This window comes from Salmo salar, chromosome ssa05 (genome assembly GCF_905237065.1).
Source record: "Salmo salar chromosome ssa05, Ssal_v3.1, whole genome shotgun sequence".
Lineage (NCBI taxonomy): Eukaryota > Metazoa > Chordata > Actinopteri > Salmoniformes > Salmonidae > Salmo > Salmo salar.
The window spans coordinates 37502342-37525084 of record NC_059446.1 but is presented as its reverse complement, the minus strand read 5'-3'; the positions used below and the strand labels follow the sequence as shown (position 1 = coordinate 37525084).

General features: G+C 45.2%; 1 protein-coding gene across 4 annotated transcripts in view; it reads right to left on the bottom strand.

Annotated features, from left to right (window-relative positions):
* The window catches only part of LOC106604784 (putative methyltransferase NSUN7), a 38154-nt gene extending 15980 nt beyond the window's left edge, over window positions 1–22174 (bottom strand). The window contains exons 1-8 of one of the 4 annotated variants that reach the window (XM_014199817.2): window positions 21539–22174; window positions 20800–21246; window positions 10698–10756; window positions 7888–8015; window positions 7618–7770; window positions 5308–5491; window positions 3889–4108; window positions 3392–3535 (exon numbers count right to left, since the gene is read on the bottom strand). In XM_014199817.2, the coding sequence (XP_014055292.2) occupies window positions 3392–3535; window positions 3889–4108; window positions 5308–5491; window positions 7618–7770; window positions 7888–8015; window positions 10698–10756; window positions 20800–21148 (1237 nt within the window). In that variant the 5' untranslated portion in view covers window positions 21149–21246; window positions 21539–22174. Of the gene's footprint in view, window positions 1–3391; window positions 3536–3888; window positions 4109–5307; window positions 5492–7617; window positions 7771–7887; window positions 8016–10697; window positions 10822–11405; window positions 11663–20799; window positions 21247–21538 lie in introns of those variants that run through there. The other 3 variants (XM_014199816.2, XM_014199819.2, XM_045718154.1) reach the window with 3 other exon arrangements.
* Window positions 22175–22743: the final 569 nt, after the last annotated feature.

Genomic DNA, 22743 nt, shown 5'->3' with positions numbered 1-22743 from the left:
GTGGTAATATGGAGGGTATATAGGTGGTAATATGGAGGGTATATAGGTGGTAATATGGAGGGTATATAGGTGGTAATATGGAGGGTATATAGGTGGTAATATGGAGGGTATATAGGTGGTAATATGGAGGGTATATAGGTGGTAATATGGAGGGTATAGGGGTGTAATATGGAGGGTATAGGGGTGTAATATGGAGGGTATATAGGTGGTAATATGGAGGGTATATAGGTGGTAATATGGAGGGTATATAGGTGGTAATATGGAGGGTATATAGGTGGTAATATGGAGGGTATATAGGTGGTAATATGGAGGGTATATAGGTGGTAATATGGAGGGTATATAGGTGGTAATATGGAGGGTATATAGGTGGTAATTTGGAGGGTATATAGGTGGTAATATGGAGGGTATATAGGTGGTAATATGGAGGGTATATAGGTGGTAATATGGAGGGTATATAGGTGGTAATATGGAGGGTATATAGGTGGTAATATGGAGGGTATAGGGGTGTAATATGGAGGGTATAGGTGGTAATATGGAGGGTATATAGGTGGTAATATGGAGGGTATAGGGGTGTAATATGGAGGGTATAGGGGTGTAATATGGAGGGTATATAGGTGGTAATATGGAGGGTATATAGGTGGTAATATGGAGGGTATATAGGTGGTAATATGGAGGGTATATAGGTGGTAATATGGAGGGTATATAGGTGGTAATATGGAGGGTATATAGGTGGTAATTTGGAGGGTATATAGGTGGTAATATGGAGGGTATATAGGTGGTAATATGGAGGGTATATAGGTGGTAATTTGGAGGGTATATAGGTGGTAATATGGAGGGTATATAGGTGGTAATATGGAGGGTATATAGGTGGTAATTTGGAGGGTATATAGGTGGTAATATGGAGGGTATATAGGTGGTAATATGGAGGGTATATAGGTGGTAATATGGAGGGTATATAGGTGGTAATATGGAGGGTATATAGGTGGTAATATGGAGGGTATATAGGTGGTAATATGGAGGGTATATAGGTGGTAATATGGAGGGTATATAGGTGGTAATTTGGAGGGTATAGGGGTGTAATATGGAGGGTATAGGGGTGTAATATGGAGGGTATATAGGTGGTAATATGGAGGGTATATAGGTGGTAATATGGAGGGTATATAGGTGGTAATATGGAGGGTATATAGGTGGTAATATGGAGGGTATATAGGTGGTAATATGGAGGGTATATAGGTGGTAATTTGGAGGGTATATAGGTGGTAATATGGAGGGTATATAGGTGGTAATATGGAGGGTATATAGGTGGTAATATGGAGGGTATATAGGTGGTAATATGGAGGGTATATAGGTGGTAATATGGAGGGTATAGGGGTGTAATATGGAGGGTATAGGTGGTAATATGGAGGGTATATAGGTGGTAATATGGAGGGTATAGGGGTGTAATATGGAGGGTATAGGGGTGTAATATGGAGGGTATATAGGTGGTAATATGGAGGGTATATAGGTGGTAATATGGAGGGTATATAGGTGGTAATATGGAGGGTATAGGGGTGTAATATGGAGGGTATATAGGTGGTAATATGGAGGGTATATAGGTGGTAATATGGAGGGTATATAGGTGGTAATATGGAGGGTATATAGGTGGTAATATGGAGGGTATATAGGTGGTAATATGGAGGGTATAAAGGTGGTAATATGGAGGGTATAGGGGTGTAATATGGAGGGTATATAGGTGGTAATATGGAGGGTATATAGGTGGTAATATGGAGGGTATAGGGGTGTAATATGGAGGGTATATAGGTGGTAATATGGAGGGTATATAGGTGGTAATTTGGAGGGTATATAGGTGGTAATATGGAGGGTATAGGGGTGTAATATGGAGGGTATATAGGTGGTAATATGAAGGGTATATAGGTGGTAATATGGAGGGTATAGGGGTGTAATATGGAGGGTATATAGGTGGTAATTTGGAGGGTATATAGGTGGTAATATGGAGGGTATATAGGTGGTAATATGGAGGGTATATAGGTGGTAATATGGAGGGTATATAGGTGGTAATATGGAGGGTATATAGGTGGTAATATGGAGGGTATATAGGTGGTAATATGGAGGGTATATAGGTGGTAATATGGAGGGTATATAGGTGGTAATATGGAGGGTATATAGGTGGTAATATGGAGGGTATATAGGTGGTAATATGGAGGGTATATAGGTGGTAATATGAAGGGTATATAGGTGGTAATATGGAGGGTATAGGGGTGTAATATGGAGGGTATATAGGTGGTAATATGGAGGGTATATAGGTGGTAATATGGAGGGTATATATGTTGTAATTTGGAGGGTATATAGGTGGTAATATGGAGGGTATAGGGGTGTAATATGGAGGGTATATAGGTGGTAATATGGAGGGTATATAGGTGGTAATTTGGAGGGTATAGGGGTGTAATATGGAGGGTATATAGGTGGTAATATGGAGGGTATATAGGTGGTAATTTGGAGGGTATATATATAGGTGGTAATATGGAGGGTATATAGGTGGTAATATGGAGGGTATATAGGTGGTAATTTGTAGGGTATATAGGTGGTAATATGGAGGGTATATAGGTGGTAAAATGGAGGGTATATAGGTGGTAATATGGAGGGTATATAGGTGGTAATATGGAGGGTATATAGGTGGTAATATGGAGGGTATATAGGTGGTAATATGGAGGGTATATAGGTGGTAATATGGAGGGTATATAGGTGGTAATATGGAGGGTATATAGGTGGTAATATGAAGGGTATATAGGTGGTAATATGGAGGGTATATAGGTGGTAATATGGAGGGTATATAGGTGGTAATATGGAGGGTATATAGGTGGTAATATGGAGGGTATATAGGTGGTAATATGGAGGGTATATAGGTGGTAATATGGAGGGTATATAGGTGGTAATATGGAGGGTATATAGGTGGTAATATGGAGGGTATATAGGTGGTAATTTGGAGGGTATAGGGGTGTAATATGGAGGGTATATAGGTGGTAATATGGAGGGTATAGGGGTGTAATATGGAGGGTATATAGGTGGTAATATGGAGGGTATATAGGTGGTAATTTGGAGGGTATATAGGTGGTAATATGGAGGGTATATAGGTGGTAATATGGAGGGTATATAGGTGGTAATATGGAGGGTATATAGGTGGTAATATGGAGGGTATATAGGTGGTAATATGGAGGGTATATAGGTGGTAATATGGAGGGTATAGGGGTGTAATATGGAGGGTATATAGGTGGTAATATGGAGGGTATATAGGTGGTAATTTGGAGGGTATAGGGGTGTAATATGGAGGGTATATAGGTGGTAATATGGAGGGTATATGGGGTGTAGTGTGTTGGTGTATGTGAAGCAGTACCTCCGTTCTCCTGCAGTATGAACTCAACAGGGTTGCTGACTGCAGACACGGAGCACTGGGGGGTCAGCAGGATGACCCGGACCCGCTGGAGCCTCAGGTCACATGGGTCCAGAGACAGGAAACTCATAGGGATCAGCTTCACATCTGACCAGACAAACTCAAACACTCAGACACACATATACAGTAAGTCTGTAGCATGAACCAACCCACACTGGGACTCAATAACATTTCTCCCAAAAACACAACCACAGTAGTAATAACAATATATACCATTTAGGAGACGCGTCTCTTATCCAAAGCGACTTAAAGCGTGCACTCATTTTACGTAAGGGTGGTCCCAGGAAATTCTAACCAACAATTCTGGCGTTGCAAGTCATGCTCTACCAACTGAGCTACAGAGGCCCACAACCATATCGTGCCAACAGTACAAGCTTCAATGGAAAGTAGATAGCGACAGTTGACTCACACAAACACACACACACACATTTCCCACGTACTCTTGCAGGCCATATTGGCAAGGACCTCCTGTAGCTCCTCCCTCTGGGCGGGTGGGCGGTCGCCAACACAGACAAACACTTTCGATTGGCTGTTGCCGTGGGTGACCAGGGAGGCGGTGTGTGACACGGTAAGGCCGGAGGAGGAGCCAGCCATCAGGACGTCCCCGTCTGGGGGCAACAGAGAGCGCACCACACAGGGACCAACGCTACACCACTTATCCTAGAGAAGGGTGGGTGAGAAGGGGGTAGAGGGGGAAGGGAAAGATAGAAGGGAGAGAGTGAAGGGGGAGACGGGAGGGGAGGGGGCGGAAGGGGGAGGGAGAGAAGGAAAGAGAGAGGTAGGGTTACAACTTGACTACAGCCTTTTTCCACAAAGGACAGAGAGAGAGAGAGAGAGAGAGGATGAGAGAGAGAGAGAGCGCGAGAGAGAGAGAGGATGAGAGAGAGCGAGAGAGAATGAGAGAGAGAGAGAGAGGATGAGGGAGAGAGAGGATGAGAGAGAGAGAGCGAGAGAGAGAGGATGAGAGAGAGAGAGAGAGAGAGAGGATGAGAGAGAGAGAGAGAGAGAGGATGAGAGAGAGAGAGAGGATGAGAGAGAGAGGATGAGGGAGAGAGAGGATGAGAGAGAGAGGATGAGGGAGAGAGAGGATGAGAGAGAGAGAGAGGATGAGAGAGAGAGAGAGAGAGAGAGAGAGAGAGAGAGAGAGAGAGAGAGAGGATGAGAGAGAGAGAATAATGTGTGCAAGCAGACAGAGAGATTAATGGAGATGTCCTTCAACCAGCAGAGCCCCCCCCTCTAGAGACAGTGCTGAACATAGCATAACAGCTAATTTGACTTCCTTTAGTTAGTGTCCATATCAAGGTCTTTGTACGAAAAAAAGAGAGGAAGGCAAGAGCAAGGACACGGAGAAAGGAAGGAGAGTGGGAGTGAGATGAAGATGAGGAGAGAGGGGAAGTGATTCATTTAGCAGTGGTATTGAATGCTTAATTGAATCTGGCTTCGTAATCAAATTTCACTGTGCTTGTGTGGCGTGGCGCTCAGAGAAGCTGTGGCAGGCAGCAGCTTGACTTTATTGGACTAGAAATTAAAATGAGAAGCTTATAGCTCCGCAGCCATAGAATTAGTCATTTGAATATTCTCCCAGAAACAAGGAGGAGGGTTTTATAGAGTGGCACAAAATGGGTTTTGGTTACTCTGTATTCACAATGGATGGGGAAGAATTTGCATAGAAAAGTTTACTTTGATTTATGGATGCAAGCTGATGTACAATACAGCCATATGTTTCTTTCATTGTTTTGTTCAATGGTTGGCTTAGTACGAAGCCCTGGGATGTGTCTGAAATGGCACCCTATCCTGGTCACATGTAGTGCACTATATAGGGAATAGGTGCCATTTCCCAGGCAGTCTTGCAGCAGTACCTGTATGATGAGCTTGTTGTCGATGAGCAGCTTGGTGCGGTACAGGTCAGCTTTGAGCTGGGGAGGGAACACCAACACGTCCGCACAGTGGGGGTCCTGACAGAAGGACTGCCCTTCCAACTGCCCGACTGAATTCACCTGAGAGAATCCACCTCGCTTCAGGACGCCGCACACCTCTTCAAAGCTGGGTGGGGGGGGGACAGGATGTGACGGTCATTATAGCAGGTCAAATCCCTCTATGGCCTTTTAAAAAGCTTCTACCGCTGTTGTCACCTCTGGTAGTAAAATGTAATTTCCTGTGTGCGTGCGCACACACGTACACACACACACACACGCACGTCACTGGTAACCTCAGAGTCTCAGGACTTGTTGCTGATTGGATCTGTCCACTACAAGGGGATTTACACACCACTAAATCAGACTGACTGCAGCAGCAGGCATACACCCACACACACCCTCTCAGACTTGACATGGACCGACACCACCACCACTCTTGTCAAGAGGGCGCAACAGCGTCTCTACTTCCTAAGGCGGCTGAAGTAATTCGGCATGCCACCCCGGGTCCTCTCCAGATACTACCGCTGCACCATCGAGAGCGTCCTGACCGGTTGCATCACGGCCTGGTACAGGAATTGCTCCGTCCACGACCGCAAGGCTCTCCAGCGGTTGGTGAAGACAGCCCGGTACATCACTGGGACCGTGCTCTCACCCATCCAGGACATCTAGTCGAAAAGGTGCCTGAGGAAGGCATGCAGCATCATCAAGGATCCCAGCCACGAGCTGTTCTCTCCCTTAACGTCGGACAGACGGTATCGGAACATGAGGTCTGATACCAACAGGTTCAGAGACAGTTTCTAACTACAAACCATCAGACTGCTGAACACTTGAACTGGACTGACCACCTGCTCTGATTCTCCACACCTTAGTACACATGCGCACGCGCACACCCTGATCTGTTTCACCTGTCCTTGTGATTGTCTCCACCCCCTCCAGGTGTCGCTTATTTTCCCCAGTGTATTTATCCCTGTGTTTCCTGTCTCTCTGTGCCTGTTCGTCTTGTATATTTCCAAGTCAACCAGCATTTTTGCATTTCTCCTTTTTCTAGTCCTCCCGGTTTTGACCCTTGCCCATTTCTGGAGTCCGTACCCGCCTGCCTGACCATTCTGCCTGCCCTGACCTCGAGCCTGTCTGCCACTCTGTACCTCCCGGACTCTGGACTGGTTTTGACCTTTTTGCCTGTCCACGACCATTCTCTTGCCTAGTCCTTTCGGATCATTAAACATTGTAAGACTCCAACCATCTGCATCTGGGTCTCACCTTGTGTCATGATAGTACAGACCCACACACACACACACACACATATCACAACTACTGCTACCAGATACTTATTATACTGCTCAGTTTATACAATGCTCCCCCACCCCCCCATCCCCAACACTGTAAATATTGTAGTATAAATTGTGCCTTCCTGTATTATAATTATGCAACTCAATACTAGGAAGGTGTTCCAAATGTTTGGTTGGCTCGTATTGTTATCTTTTATTATGCTCCACTATCCAGAGCGTTTTGCCGTTCTGCATTACAGTGTGGTAGGGTGACAAGTCTGCTGAGAACTGCGTAAAGAACCTTTCTGGACAGCTACCACAAAAACATGCTGAGGATGGCAAACAAAATAGCAGAGGAAGGACTCCTCCCAACTCCGAGTTTGTGATCCTGCCATCCAGGAAACACTACAGACTCCCAAGTCTAAACTGGTCGTGTACAAAAACTCATTTGTGCCACACGCACTGACCCTTGTAACTATGTCAAATTATCATGGAATCGTGGACATTGTAATGATGGGGTTGTGCAATAACATGATGTGCAACACTCAGGGAACTTGGACATTAAGGGGATGTGGATGAGGGGGGGGCACAGTGATTGTAATGGTGAAGGGAGGTGTAAGAGTCCTTAAACTATCATTTCTGTTTTGTTTTTCATGAATGTGTATGTTTGATGTTGTCTATGCCAGGTCTCTCACTCTCTCGCAGTGCATTTTGTTGTACGTAAAGCAATTATCTGTGGAAAATCAGACAAATAAATATCTAACCTAATCTCTCCGTCTCTCTATGTCTCTCCTCCATTCTCTCTCGCACGCGCACACGCACACACACACTATGGTTTAATGGGATGTCTGCATGGCACCTGCATGGCCAACACCCACAATCTCAGACCTGTGTGTGTGTGTGTGTGTGTGTGTGTGTGTGTGTGTGTGTGTGTGTGTGTGTGTGTGTGTGTGTGTGTGTGTGTGTGTGTGTGCAGTGTGCTGACCTGCTCTTGAGTGTGTTGACCCATGCGTAGAGGAGCAGCCTGTTGGCTCTCTCCTGTTTCTTCCTCACAGCCTCGGGGAGGATGCAGTCGATGGTCAGGAGGTCATGTTTGATCCTACTGCGAGCCAGGGAGGCTGCCAGCTTGGTCTTAAACCTACAACACACACAGGAAGAAGAAAGGTGTTCCAACAGACCCTCATACCCCTCAGCTACCTACCTACCTACCAAAACAACACAGATACAGTACCCCCCCCCTCCCTTTCCCTCTTACCTGAGGAGGCAGTTCTCCACCTCCCTGACTTCCTGTACGAGCTCCTCCCCCTGGTATTCCCGAGGGAGGAACTTCCTGTCCTGGAAGTCGTAGAGCATCACCACCACCAGACTCATCTGGTCATCAGGCTGGAGGAAGAACGCAGCGTAGAGTTAGAATCCATAGAACAGACACACTTCAAAAGCCAACTGTATACTTGTCCAGAAACGTAAATAACAGCAGAGTTGGAGCTGGATAGAGAGAGACGTTTTGCTTCAACAATCAACCGCACCAGAGTATCTACGGATAGAAATGTCACACTCTAACAGTCAACAGCCAACAAACTGTCAGTCGGCCAAAGACAGAAAACAACAGAACGGATGAAGGAGTCGTTCTTCGACAGTTGGATGCCTACACCAGAGGGAGCATAGAGAGAACAGAACGAATTGACACGGTTCAACAATCAACATTCTTTATCATCAAACCCCAGAGATCGCCTAGACACAGTAAGGATAATTCAATACTGCTATACACAGTAACTACCTTCAGAAACCCTCAAGAGATATCCCCTTAGAAGGCAGTTTGATGGGTTTATTGATTAGGCTAAGTGATTGACAGTCGTGTAGCTCCTATGGGTGTTTTGGGCAGGTACCCAGCGGTCCCCAGTCCTCCACTCAGAGGCAGAGGGAGGGTGGTGGAGCAGCTTTGGGACGCCCTTCCAGGACCTGGCTCCTACCTCTTAATTAAACCCAGCAGGAAGACACACTCTATCTCTCCCACCAGCTTATCACCCTCTCTTCCTCTCCCTCTCATACCTTCACGCTCTGTCACTCTATCCCTCCGTCGCTCTGTCCCTCCCCTTTCTTCCTCTCTCTCCCTCTCCCTCTCTCTCTTTCTCCCTCAAGGGGCCGAGGGACACAGATCACATTAGTGGCAGATGGTGTTGCTCGGCGGCAACAGATTGCCATGGCGCCGCTGCAAGGCTAATGGAGCGAGGCGCTACGCTAGGCTAACGCTAACTGCTCGGCTAAAGAACTAGCGCCAGCTCGTTATTCACTCAGGGGCTTTTAATCAGATTTTGGAACGGTTGATATCAGAAACAGGTGCTGGGTCCATCCCCATCTCCCCCTCTTTTCCCCTGGGGGGGGGGGTCGTCCTGAGTTGCCTGGCAACAGCGTCCGGTGGCTGGAAGTAAACAAGTCTATTGTGTTGTCGCGTCACCCCTGCTGCCACGCTGTGACATCAGGCCTTAACACCCAACACTGACCATTTAACACTGGCCAGCTGAACACTGGCTGTGATGGACCAAGCAACCATAAAATGATGAGGTCTACAAATACAGAGGTCGCTGCTATGCATGGTCTATCATCAGGAGAATACTGTGCAGTTTCACTGCGTCTGTTCAACTCCTATGCTTTGTCTCTCTGGCCACTGCATGGTCAATTCTCTCTATTTCCAGCCGCAGTGAGGTAGATCTAAGCCACATTTCTCTCTTCACTGCAATCAAATACACTCCAGACTTTAGTTCCCCTCTTAGAAAAAAGGCTTCCAAAAGGGTTCTTCAGCTGTCCCCATAGGAGAACCCTTTTTGGTTCCAGCTAGAACCCTTTTCGGTTCCAGGTAGAATCCTTCTGGCTTCCATGTAGAACCCTCTGTGGAAAGGGTTCGACGTGGAACCCAAAAGAGTTCCACCTGGAACCAAAAAGGGTTCTTCAAAGGGTTCTCCTGTGGGGACAGCCGAAGAACCCTTTTAGGTTCTAGATAGCACCTTTCGTTTCTATCCCCATCCCTCTCTCCTTTTTACGTCTCCCTCGGCACCCCTCTCCTCCTCTTTCTGTCAAGGTTGAACTTTATAGATGCCAGGGGTGTAAAATGAGGTGAGAGTGAGTTCTGAAGAGAGCCTCATTGTGTCTGGCCTTTATTGTCTCCTGGTGGGATGCAGAATAACGACCTGCCACCCCACCATAGAGAAGACCCATTCATTCCAGGCAAGGCCATATTTCACAAAGGTACTACAGTAAGTCTGTGCGTGTCATGCGTGCATGTGTGTGTGTGTCTGTGTGTGTGCTTGGTGCATGTGTGTGCGTGTGTGTGTGTGTGTGTGTGTGTGTGTGTATGGACGAATTCCAGTTTGCCCTCACATTACCACCTCCATCATTACCATCATCTCTACTCTAGCATCACAAGCCTGTCTCTTTAAACTACAGCGGGGCAAAAGTACACTCAAAAACCCTCCCAGACGCCAATCTTGATTTACGTAAATGAGTAGGGCGGCGTTGTTTTACAGTGTAACTACCTCTCGGTTCATGGCTGCCGTGGGAACCTTCTCTTTACGTCTACACAGTGCACTGCTAATTGTATTGGGCTCACAGCCCAGACAACCGCTCCCAGAGACAGAGAGAGGAGGGATACGTATCGACCAGAATACACTCAGACCCGCTGAGCGGCGAGCACGCAGACACAGCCCCGAGCGGCCCAGGGCGCCATGTAGAGCATCCTGATCTCATCACTAATGGAGTGTTTCTGTTTGAGAAAAGCAACAAACAACCGAGTTCTCTTTGTTCTCCCAGATGTGCGGCACCAAATTGCTTTGCGATGTGAAGAAAAGGCGTTACATCGATATATAATAATCGGTATCACAGTTACAGATTAGTGGTATGAAAAGCAAGCGGAGCTGAACAAAGAGTTTGTACAACAAAGAGAACAGCGGGACATGAATATTGAGAGCTCTGAAGTACCGCTGTGGAGTCAGGCAGTTAGAGAAAGCCAAAACCGGTTGAAACAGATCTCGAACTTCCTCCTCCCTGGGTGAAGCTCTATGTTTCACTCACCATTGGCTGAGAGAGGTAAAAGCAGCTGTCAATCATGATGTTCTCCAGGAGCTCTTGGTCTGTGGGGGGAGGAGCAAAGAGAACGTTTCAATAGTGTAACTCGTGGACAGGTGAGTAAGAGGTCCTGAGAGAGAGAGAGAGAGAGAGAGAGAGAGAGAGATGAAGAAGAAGAAGGTGAGAATTAATATTTCCATCATATGGAGATAATGGTTCAGGATCTTGCCAATCTCATCTCTATCGTTATTATCTCTATCTCTAATTATCTCCACAGACCAGCCCAGACCAGACAGGATTATTTGGAACACGCCTGATAGAATTACACACCTAACCCAATGAAATAAATTACTAGGACTGAGACTCTATCTAATGCTGAGCTCTTGTCTAGAAAGGAGATGGGGAGAGACAGCGAGAGAGTTCTCGCAGGCAGCAGGAATAATCTCACTATAATTTGAAACGCTAATTCAATTAGATGAGGATTTTTTTTACTCACACGATTAAACGCTCATTTGTATTTGAACGGAGTTAATCAGAGATTTAATTGAGTTAATTTACCATAATTAATTTACTATGTCTGAAATTAGAGCCTCGGCGACACTGATGACACTTATTAATCACACATTGCTAGTCATGTAATCAGTGGCTGTAATACCAGGCTACATGCCCTGTGCATTGCTCTCATTAAAGACCAAGGTCTTGTAGGCTACTTACCAGCTATCTGAGAGAGATCTACTGTTCCTAATGTGTTTTTCTCTTCTCTCTGCCCTAGCTGAGATATCATGAAGGGAACATCTGTCTCCCTTGACAACAGGATGTTTTATTCTGACCCACACAGCCTCGCACACACACCAGAGTATGTGAGCGGAGTGAGGAGTGTGCAGAATTTGACTGGAGCGTGGAGCGAGTTTCCCAAAGGTTGGAGCGTCGGCATTCTCACCCGCTCCAGTAGCGCTCGCTTCACGGGCACTTCACGGGCACTTCACGAGCACTTCACGTGCACTTCACGAGCACTTCACGAGCACTTCACGAGCACTTCACGAGCTCATGGCATGCCGGCCCAGCATGCATTTGTAATCTACTTGTGTGTTGCTATGGCCCCATGCTTTAGCTCCTGTCATGGAGGTCTCTAAATATTTCCATAAGGAAACTGATAAAACACACAGGTGAACATAGACGAGGAGGACCACGAGCAAGAGAGGGAGTGAGGTGATGTAGTGTCCACAACTAAAGAACCATTGTGGAATCTGAAAAGACAGGTATCGCGAAAGCATGATGGTGTCCTTAGTACGTGCACATGCTAACAGAAAAGAACCAGGTGGGTAGCTAGCTAAGTGTAGCAAAGCGAATCACTGTGGCAAAGTATTTATTAACTAAAAATTAGATCTCGTAAAAATTCCGTTTTGATAGGGTTATAGTACCTAAAACCCTTTAGGCCTACCTACAGAAAAAAACATCCCTGCTCAGCCTGGCAAGACTGGCCCGAACGCTGTTAGCATTCCCAGTGGCTCTGCCAGCACTGAGAGAGCATTTCTCCACTGCTGGCCTGATCTCCATACACCATCGCATGAGCCTGAAGCCAGAGACTCCGGACAAATTCATGTTTCTAAAAATGAATTCAAAGGCACTGTAGATGGAGCCTAATCATTTTTTGTTTAATTTGTAATGAATTCTAAGTAAGTCACAGCCTACATGTGCAATTTCTATACTATTAAAAACGTTTTAACGCCCCAGCCAGCCTAGTGTGTCGCACCCGCAAATGCTTCACAAAATATTTTTTTTGTAGGCTATAGCCTTGAAATAATATAAATAATATAGCCTAAATAATTCATTTTCGTTCCTTCTTAGGCTCCCTGTCTGGCTCCTGACCTATTTAGAGTTGATATGCTGTTTAATACGACATGCAGCTTATTTGAAATGATGAGCGCTTCTTACAGTCACCTTTTCCTGTTGTTTATTAAAATAAGCTACTTTTCATTCAAATCATATGGTTTGGTTTCAATACTTCAAAGCCAACTGGTAGGTCCAGGTGGTCACAAAAATAGATGGGTGTTGGTTAAACTGTGATTTTAATGAATGGTGTGAATTTGGAGTGGCAGTTCTTTTTCTCCTTTGAGCGAGGAGCGGGATTTCTGACCGCGCTCACGTACTCTGACATACACACACACAGCCTCACACACCCAGTCTCGCTCGCACAGCCTCACACACCCAGTCTCGCTCGCACAGCCTCACACACCCAGCCTCACACACGCAGCCTCGCGCACACACTCTCGCTCACGCAGCCTCGCTCACACGCAGCCTCGCTCACACGCAGCCTCACACACACACACACACACAGCCTCTCACACACACACACACACAGTCTCACACACACACAGCCTCACACACACACAGCCTCACACACACACACAGCCTCACACACACACACAGCCTCACACACACACACACAGCCTCGCACACACACACACACAGCCTCGCACACACACACAAACAAACAGACTCACACATTCTGGTTCCCAGTGTCCCCAGAACCACAGGCTTTCTCCTTCAACTCCAAATAAGGGAGAGCAAACAGCAACACATCTGCTTTATCTTGGATTAGGGAACACCTGTTTCTAAACCCCCTCAGTTTTGCTATGTTTTTTAACTACATATTGGAAAGGGAAGCACGGGAGCTTTATCCAAAATGCACATGTTCCAGGTAATCTTGATAGAACAGCATTTTCCTTATTTTCAAAATCCTCTTTATCCCATTGAGAAGGCGAAAATGAAATGGGGCAGACGGGAAGGGTTTTGAGTGTGTGTGTGTGTGTCTGTGTGTGTATGTGTGTGTGTGTGTGTTTGTGTGCATGTGTGCTTATGAATGCATTCAAGTCTAAAATGAAATGGGACAGACGGGAAGGGTTTTGAGTGTGTGTGTGTGTGTGTGTGTGTGTGTGTGTGTGTGTGTGTGTGTGTGTGTGTGTGTGTGTACACAATGGCTGTGCTGCCCTGATTAACCTCTAATCTTAAATGACACACCTGAGTCCTATCTAACTGCCACTGGGAGGTGTCGCCATTACAGAGAACTGCCACTGGGACGCCATGGCAACAACATACACCGCTGTTAACCTACCATAACATCACAAATCACGCCAACCGTCTGCTCAACTTGGGCTAAACAGACGAAGGCTAGATAAAAGGGTGCAAAAAACACACATGTACACACACACGCACACACACTAGAGGTCGACCGATTAATCGGAATGGCCGATTAATTAGGGCCGATTTCAAGTTTTCATAACAATCGGAAATCGGTATTTTATTTACACCTTTATTTAACAAGGCAAGTCAGTTAAGAACACATTCTTATTTTCAATGACGGCCTAGGAAAGGTGGGTTAACTGCCTTGTTCAGGGGCAGAACGACAGATTTTTACCTTGTCAGCTCGGGGATTCAATCTTGCAACCTTACGGTTAACTAGTCCAACGCTCTAACCACCTGCTTTACATTGCACTCCACGAGAAGCCTGCCTGTTACGCGAATGCAGTAAAAAGCCAAGGTAAGTTGCTAGCTAGCATTAAACTTATCTTATAAAAAACAATCAATCAATCATAATCACTAGTTAACTACACATGGTTGATGATATTACTAGTTTATCTAGCTTGTCCTGTGTTGCATATAATCGATGCGGTGCGCATTCGCAAAAAAGGACTGTCGTTGCTCCAACGTGTACCTAACCATAAACAGCAATGTCTTTCTTAAAATCAATACACAAGTATATATTTTTAAACCTGCATACTTAGTTAATATTGCCTGCTAACATTAATTTATTTTAACTAGGGAAAATGTGTCATCTCTTGCAACAGAGTCAGGGTATATGCAGCAGTTTGGGCTGCCTGGCTCGTTGCGAACTGTGTGAAGACTATTTCTTCCTAACAAAGACAGCCAACTTCGCCAAACGGGGGATGATTTGATAAAAGCGCATTTGCGAAAAAGCACAATCGTTGCACAACTGTACCTAACCATAAACATCAATGCCTTTCTTAAAATCAATACACAGAAGTATATATTTTTAAACCTGCATATTTAGCTAAAAGAAATCCAGGTTAGCAGGCAATATTAACCAGGTGAAATTGTGTCACTTCTCTTGCGTTCATTGCACGCAGAGTCAGGGTATATGCAACAGTTTGGGCCGCCTGGCTCGTTGCGAACTAATTTGCCAGAATTTTACGTAATTATGACATAACATTGAAGGTTGTGCAATGTAACAGGAATATTTAGATTTAGGGATGCCACCCGTTAGATAAAATACGGAACGTTTCCGTATTTCACTGAAAGAATTAACAATTTGTTTTCGAGATGATAGTTTCCGGATTTGACCATATTAATGACCTAAGGCTCATATTTCTGTGTGTTTATTATATTATAATTAAGTCTGATTTGATATTTGATAGAGCAGTCTGACTGAGCGATGGTAGGCACCAGCATGCTCGTAAGCATTCATTCAAACAGCACTTTCGTGCATTTTGCCAGCAGCTCTTCGCAATGCTTCAAGCATTGGGCTGTTTATGACTTCAAGCCTATCAACTCCCGAGATTAGGCTGGTGTAACCGATGTGAAATGGATAGCTAGTTAGCGGGGTGTGCGCTAATAGCGTTTCAAACGTCACTCGCTCTGAGACTTGGAGTAGTTGTTCCCCTTGCTCTGCATGGGTAACGCTGCTTCGAGGGTGGCTGTTGTCGATGTGTTCCTGGTTCGAGCCCAGGTAGGAGCGAGGAGAAGGAAGGAAGCTATACTGTTACACTGGCAATACTAAAGTGCCTATGAGAACATCCAATAGTCAAAGGTATATGAAATACAAATCGTATATAGAGAGAAATAGTCCTATAATTCCTATAATAACTACAACCTAAAACTTCTTACCTGGGAATATTGAAGACTCATGTTAAAAGGAACCACCAGCTTTCATATGTTCTCATGTTCTGAGCAAGGAACTTAAACATTAGCTTTCTTACATGGCACATATCGCACTTTTACTTTCTTCTCCAACACTTTGTTTTTGCATTATTTAAACCAAATTGAACATGTTTCATTATTTATTTGAGGCTAAATTGATTTTATTGATGTATTATATTAAGTTAAAATAAGTGTTCATTCAGTATTGTTGTAATTGTCCTTATTACAAATAAAAACCATTTTTTTATAAAAAATATTGTAAATAAAATCGTCCGATTAATCGGTATCGGCTTTTTTTGGGCCCTCCAATAATCGGTATCGGCGTTAAAAAAAAATCATAATCGGTCGACCTCTAACACACACACATACACACACTAAAGACAGTGTCTGTGATTGGGCCTATACTCCTTGCAGGATTTACAGCAGCGTCAGGTCAATGAGTGTTTCGATCATAGCAGCAGAAGGTCTTAAAGATAAGCCTAGCAACATGGCTGCCTTGCCTGACCCTACAGTACAGGAGGAAAGCACAGACCCAGAAGGGAGGAGATGGTGTGATGATGATGCGGTATATATATATGTGGAGGTCATTATCCTCTCTGGTCTATAAATCAGCCTAGGGAGGACTGAGGAGTAAAATACAGAGTAAATTCACATATAAATCTCTAATACCAGAAGCTATTACACATCAGGGGCAGCGCTGAGCTGAGGTGTAAGCACCTAAATATCGACCTATAAGCTTCGAGTAGGAGTTGCCCTTATGCACAGATCTAGGATCAGCGTACCCTTGCCAAATCCTAGCCTTAACCTTAAGGGTAAAAATGCCAAACTGATCTTATACCAGTGTCTAGGGGCAACTTCATGACAACCTAGGATGAGGCGCTACTCTCTAACCAATTCTTTGAGTTTGTGTCGTGTGGCCCTCGTCCAGGTAACAAACTAACTAAGGCCAGTGAGTGATGATGAACACGGTCAAATAAATCCACACAGGACCGCTAGAAGGCCTGAATACAACCCCACTTGGCCTTATTCAGCTCTTTGTCTCGCAGTATTCCACATCGGTACACTCCATTTCACATGAATCTAAAAGAAACTCTGCCAACAAACCCCCGAGTCTCTATTCAGGCGAGCTGAGCAGAACCCTTGGACAGGATGGCAGCGTTAAATAGCTTACATATTACCAACCTGCAATGTTTGATATTTGCTGAAGCGTCTCGGGGTAAAGTGCCATGCTCTTAGCCAAGGGCAGAAAGGACATGTTCCCTCTCTCTCGCTCTCTCCCTCCCACGGTCTGAAACAAGGAGCCCCCCCCCCCAAGTCAAATAAACCTATTCCCTGCCTACTCCGGCCACATATCAGCTCTGTGCTGTGACATGGCTGCTGGCTACTACGGACAAAGAGACACGGAGTGGGCCTCGGAGGAATGGAGAACAGAGAGAGGGAATGTAGAGAGAGGGAGGGATGGATGGGGGGATCCCACCTCTCTCTCTTTCTCTCTCCGTAGACGAGCAAATTATACGTCTGAGACCAGGGACATGAAGAGATGTGATTAACCCTCCAAGATTCAAGGTGATGACTGGGGCGCTAGTGAAGAATAGAGAAAAAGAGGAGAAAGAGAAGGAGGAAACGAGTGGTGGGACGGAGCCAGAGCGAGAGAGGGGGAAATAAAATAAGAGGGGAGGAAAAGAGAGAACTAGAATGAGGGAGGAGGGGGAACGACACAGAAATAGATCACTGTAATCTAGATATTCCTAGATACCCTGGTAATAATTTCCCTTTGGTTTCACACTTAAGAGGTTCACAGTGGGTCATCTCGTACACTGCAGCAACACACACTACCCCCAGGCCTCCTCTAAACTAAACCACCTCCATCCAATGAACATCAGCCCATCCGTCTCCTCTATGCTCCATTCAGTTCAGTTCTTTTGTGTGAATGAGTGGGGTGACGTCGTCAGAAATCACTGTCCAACACACAAGTCCACATTACTGTAATAATGACTGCATTACGGGAACACTTGACTTTGTCCTCTGTGTGTCGTTATGGGGTTTAGGGCTACTTTTGATTTGAATGGATAAGAGTTATAATCACATGATCAATACAAGGGCTCATTGGCATTTTGCTCGCCGGGTTTTCGCTGCCTAAGCTTTTATTTTTTTTAATGTTAACAACTGACCTCAGCTCGATGTTGGATCATTGTCATTCCCAGGCTGTGCGTGTAAGATGCATCCAGTGTGTTGTGTATATCGATCTCTGCAACCTGAAGTCATCCCGCTCATCGGAGGACAGTGGGGGAGATTAAGGCGTCTTTCTCAGCTGTGTCGTTTCATTGGTTAGCACTTTTTTTTTTTTAACGCAACAAATGTGACCGAATCTGATGTGCCAGACAAAAAGGCTGTGTACATCTTCACCACACCAAGCAATCTTGGCTACAATAGGACCCCATTGACGCAGTTCAGGCACAATTACAATGTAGCGATCAGCCTCCTTTTGTCTTTTGTAATAATGACGGAAATTCTATCGACCAGCCAGAAAATGTCCTTATTTTGCAAATGAATTCTGCCGCAGACATTGTAGTTACGTCCCATTATAAACAGTGAGCCACATCCAAACTGTAAACGACTAAAATTAGGGGGGAGAAAAATGTGACACATCTGTGGTGATTATTGTACTGACCTACCCAGCGTCCGCCTCTGCTAGTCAATACCCCATTCATTTGCTGTACATTTTTATCTCCAGAACATTATCCCACTATCTGGTGCTCTCCAAATGAACTCATTCCAGGGATATGAGGGTAAGAAAGACAGGGAGAATCAGAATGAGGTGGAACTGATAACATGCAACTTATTAAGCAAAAAATGGGATTGAAATGAGAGAGAAAAAAATCTACTTATCTGTTTTTTCCTCTGGAAATAAGGACCCCAAGCCATACAAATGAATAGAGACAAGCGATACTATACTAAATTTAGAGTTAAGATAGGATCTCAGACCTATCTGTGTCCTATTTTGTTGTATGACCTTTGAACTTCTAGCCTGACGACTCACACTAAATTCTTCCAATGTTCTGTCGTTCGCTACATACACTATATATACAAAAGTATGTGGACACCCCTTGAAATGAGTGGATTTGGCTATTTCAGCCACACCCGTTGCTGACTTGTGTATAAAATCAAGCACCCCGCCATGCAATCTCCATAGACAAACATTGACATTAGAATGTGGCACCATCATAGGATGCCACCTTTTCAACGAGTCAGTTTGGCAATTTTCTGCCCTGCTAGAGCTGCCCTGGTCTACTGCGCTGTTATTGTGAAGTGGAAACGTCTAGGAGCAACAACAGCTCAGCCGTGAATTGGTAGGCTACACAAGCTCACTGGACGGGACCGCCGAGTGCTGAAAGCACGTAAAAATCATCAGTCCTCGGTTGCAACACTGACTTCTGAGTTCCAAACTGCCTCTGGAAGAAATGTGAAATGGGTTTCCATGGCCGAGCAGCCGCACACAAGCCTAAGATCAAAATGAGCAATGCCTAGCATCAGCTGGAGTGGTGTAAAGCTCACCACCATTGGACTCTGGAGCAGTGGAAACAGGTTCTCTGGAGTGATGAATCATGCTTCACCATCTGGCAGTCCGACGGATGAATCTGGGTTTGGAAGATGCCAGGAGAACACTACCTGCCCGAATGCATAGTGCCAACTGTAAAGTTTGGTGGAGGAGAAATAATGGTCTGGGGCTGTTTTTCATGGTTCGGGCTAGGCCCCTTAGTTCCAGTGAAGGGAAATCTTAACACTACAGCATACAATGACATGCTAGACAATTCTGTGCTTCTAACTTTGTGGCAACAGTTTGGGGAAGGCCCTTTCCTGTTTCAGCATGACAATGCCCCCATGCACAAAGCAAGGTCCATACAGAAACGGATTGTCGGAATCAGTGTGGAAAAACTTGACTGGCCTGCACAGAGCCCTGACCTCAACCCCATCGAACACCTTTGGGATGAATTGGAACGCCGACTGGGGCCACACCTAATTGCCCAACATCAGTGCCTGACCTCACTAATGTTCTTGTGGCTGAATGGAAGCAAGTCCCCGCAGCAGTGTTCCAACATCTAGTGGAAAGCTTTCCCAGAAGAGTGGAGGCTGTTATAGCAGCAAAGGGGGGACCAACTCCATATTAATGCCCATGACTTTGGAATGAGATGTTCGATGAGCAGGTGTCCACATACTCATGTAGTGTACTTTAGTCTGAGACTGCCATCATTGAAGTTGTTTGTGGTGATGAGGGGCACGAGGGGCGCTGAACAAAACAAAGTCATGAGGGATTGGATCGTCTCTAACCAATCAGAGTATCAAAGCCAATGACACATTTTCAAACCGCCGCTTTAACCACGTGTGTTCTGGCTCTGACCCAACCCATCGGTTTCTGGACCAATCAGATGGCCCTGAATGTTATTCGCACTCGGTGAAGGGTCGGGGAGGTACTCTGATCCAGACTCACTGCGGAGAAGAAACTAACGTCTGTGGGCGCGGCGTAACGTTTGGCCGGAGCAAGGAGTCTGGGTAGCCACGAAACGTAACTTCTGCTCTCACAGCCACTTTTACAGTTGCAGCAGGGAAGCAATGGAGCTCGAGTTAGTCTGATATGTAAACCCGGACCTCAACAAGCAAGCCTAATCTAGAGAGATGAAAGCCCCTCTCACATGGGGAGAGCAGGAGAAATCGATTCCATCTCCTGGGCTGCACTGACAGTCCTCTAACCTTCCCCTCCCTTAACGCCATGGTGATTACACGCCCTGTGTGTTTGGCAGCCGCAGACCTGCCCCCCCGTCCTTGGTTTCACAGATATATATATATATATGGGAACAATTGATTTGTTACATCAAACTGAATTCCCCATGGCCATTCAAAGGGATTTTCCCTTGCACTTTTCCCTCCATCAATCTATCAGGATTCAATTCCACCTGACAATTAATGTCCCTAACACTATTCATTCTCATTTTCAAATGGCCGTTTCTTTGCTTTTGTTGCTTTTCTCTTGCATAAGTGGCTCAAGATAACCACTTCCAATCATATGCAGAATCAATTAAGGAGGAAAGTACAGAATCAAGGAGGAAGGATAGAAAACCTTTCTAAGCATACATTTCCCCATAGCCTACAGTCCTCTCTGCTGTTCACTTACATTTGAGTGTGTTGAAGGCCAGCTCATACGAGCTGCGTTGGTGCGCCTCATCCTTGGCCTCAGGCAGGGGCAGCCCCGCCCGCTTGCCATAACTGACTAATCGGTGGGCAGCAGGCTTCTCCAGGTGAGTGTTCTGAAAGATGACTGCTGCCAGCAGGTAGACAGGGTCTGGGAAGCCCAAGTGGCCCTCGTCAGGTGTGGGGGGTTCTGGAGGCAGCTCTGGGGTCTCCTCCTGCCCAAGGCCAGATCCATCCAGCAGGCTCAGGTCTTTGAGGCTGGATATCTGGGAGCCACCAACTGTCTTGGATATGGACGACCGTCGTGAGTGTCCTGTGTTTTTTTTCACCATCTTGTTATGGTTGCCTGGTCTCGCAAGGCTCACCTCGAGAACACAACCCAACTCCTGTCCCTCCACTCAGGCCCTGAAAAGACAAAAACACCCACATACTGTACACACACTGTAGCTGTGAGTTAAGGGTTCAAACCAAGATAGGATATACAAAATGATGTTTAAAAAAAAGTGTTTATAAAAGTATAATAATAAACCACCAGGACTACTACTACTATTAATGACACAAAGACAATCATGACAAAAATGACAGGCTTCTAATTGTACAATTGCAACGCTGCTGCTGAAATGTGTTAACGTTACAAAGTAACAACAATTAGAGACAAATGGTAGGCTACAGTACGATTGTCTTGAATAGTAAACGTACGGTATAGTGTTTGCTGTCTTTACCTTCAGAGGCGGAGACGTCTTTAGAACTTTTCTGTCTCAGGTATCCAGTAACCAGCTGCAAGCACAGTCATATTTCCTTATGTCGAAGCAGATGTTTGGGCTACGTGACCAAAACTGAGACCTAACCTGAGCACCTACAATCTGGCTGGCTTCTTTTCGCGATGGGCGGACTCCTGGAGATGTTCCTTAACTTGGCAATAGAAAATGCTGGAAAGAAACCCAGTCGTTTTACTCTCAAAAGTGAGACGCAGTAGATCTACTAGTAAATTAAAAAAGCTAGCTAGCTTGCTAGAAGTAAGCAGAAAACTTCCTCAAGTAGCTAGCAATATTATTGTGGAACTCCTTGGATCAGCGAGCTTCCATCACCATGGTAACAATATGCTAATGTCCTGGAATCCAAGATTTATGCGGGAGTATAATTACTACGTTCAATTTGACAGATAAGAATACCTCAATTTCAGTAACACAGACACAACTTGAATGTTTAATCAAATTTGCCATAGCATAGCCTACTATGTCTCTAGTCTAATCCCCATGGCCTCCACCCCATCCTGGACACAAAACCTGGCAGTGGTAATAGGTGGCACCCAGTCTCCTTCATCAGCCTAGGCATCGCCGAAACTATGCTGCGCCAGAGAGGAAGAGGCAAAGCGAGAGGATTGACTACGCCCAAAATCTGTCCGCGCGAGAATACGGCAATAAGAAGACAAAATTGTTATTTATTTTAATGGAGGTCTATATGACAGTGTCTAATTTGGTAAGCAAAATATGGAATACTAATTTACTACGTAAGGCTTATTTGATCTAATATACGTTTCGCAATGGTTATGTTGTTAGAAATGTACTGATATAAGTGGACGCACGTGGCATTCTGGCAACTTTGAGAAAAACGATTCTATATCAGAGTTGTGTAGGTTGTACGCTGTGCGTATCTGCTCAGCGTATCTCATGGTAAAGAATGAGCAAAAACGTAAATGCAACATGTAAAGTGTTGGTCACATGCTTCATGAGCTGAAATAAAAAATCCCAGAAATGTTCCAAATGCTCACAAAGCTTATTTCACTCACATTTTGAGCACACATTTGTTTACATTCCTGTTAGTGAACATTTCTCCTTTACCAAGATAATCCATTTACCTGGCAGGTGTGGCATATCAAGAAGGTGATTAAACAGCATGATCATTACACAGATGCACCTTATGCTTT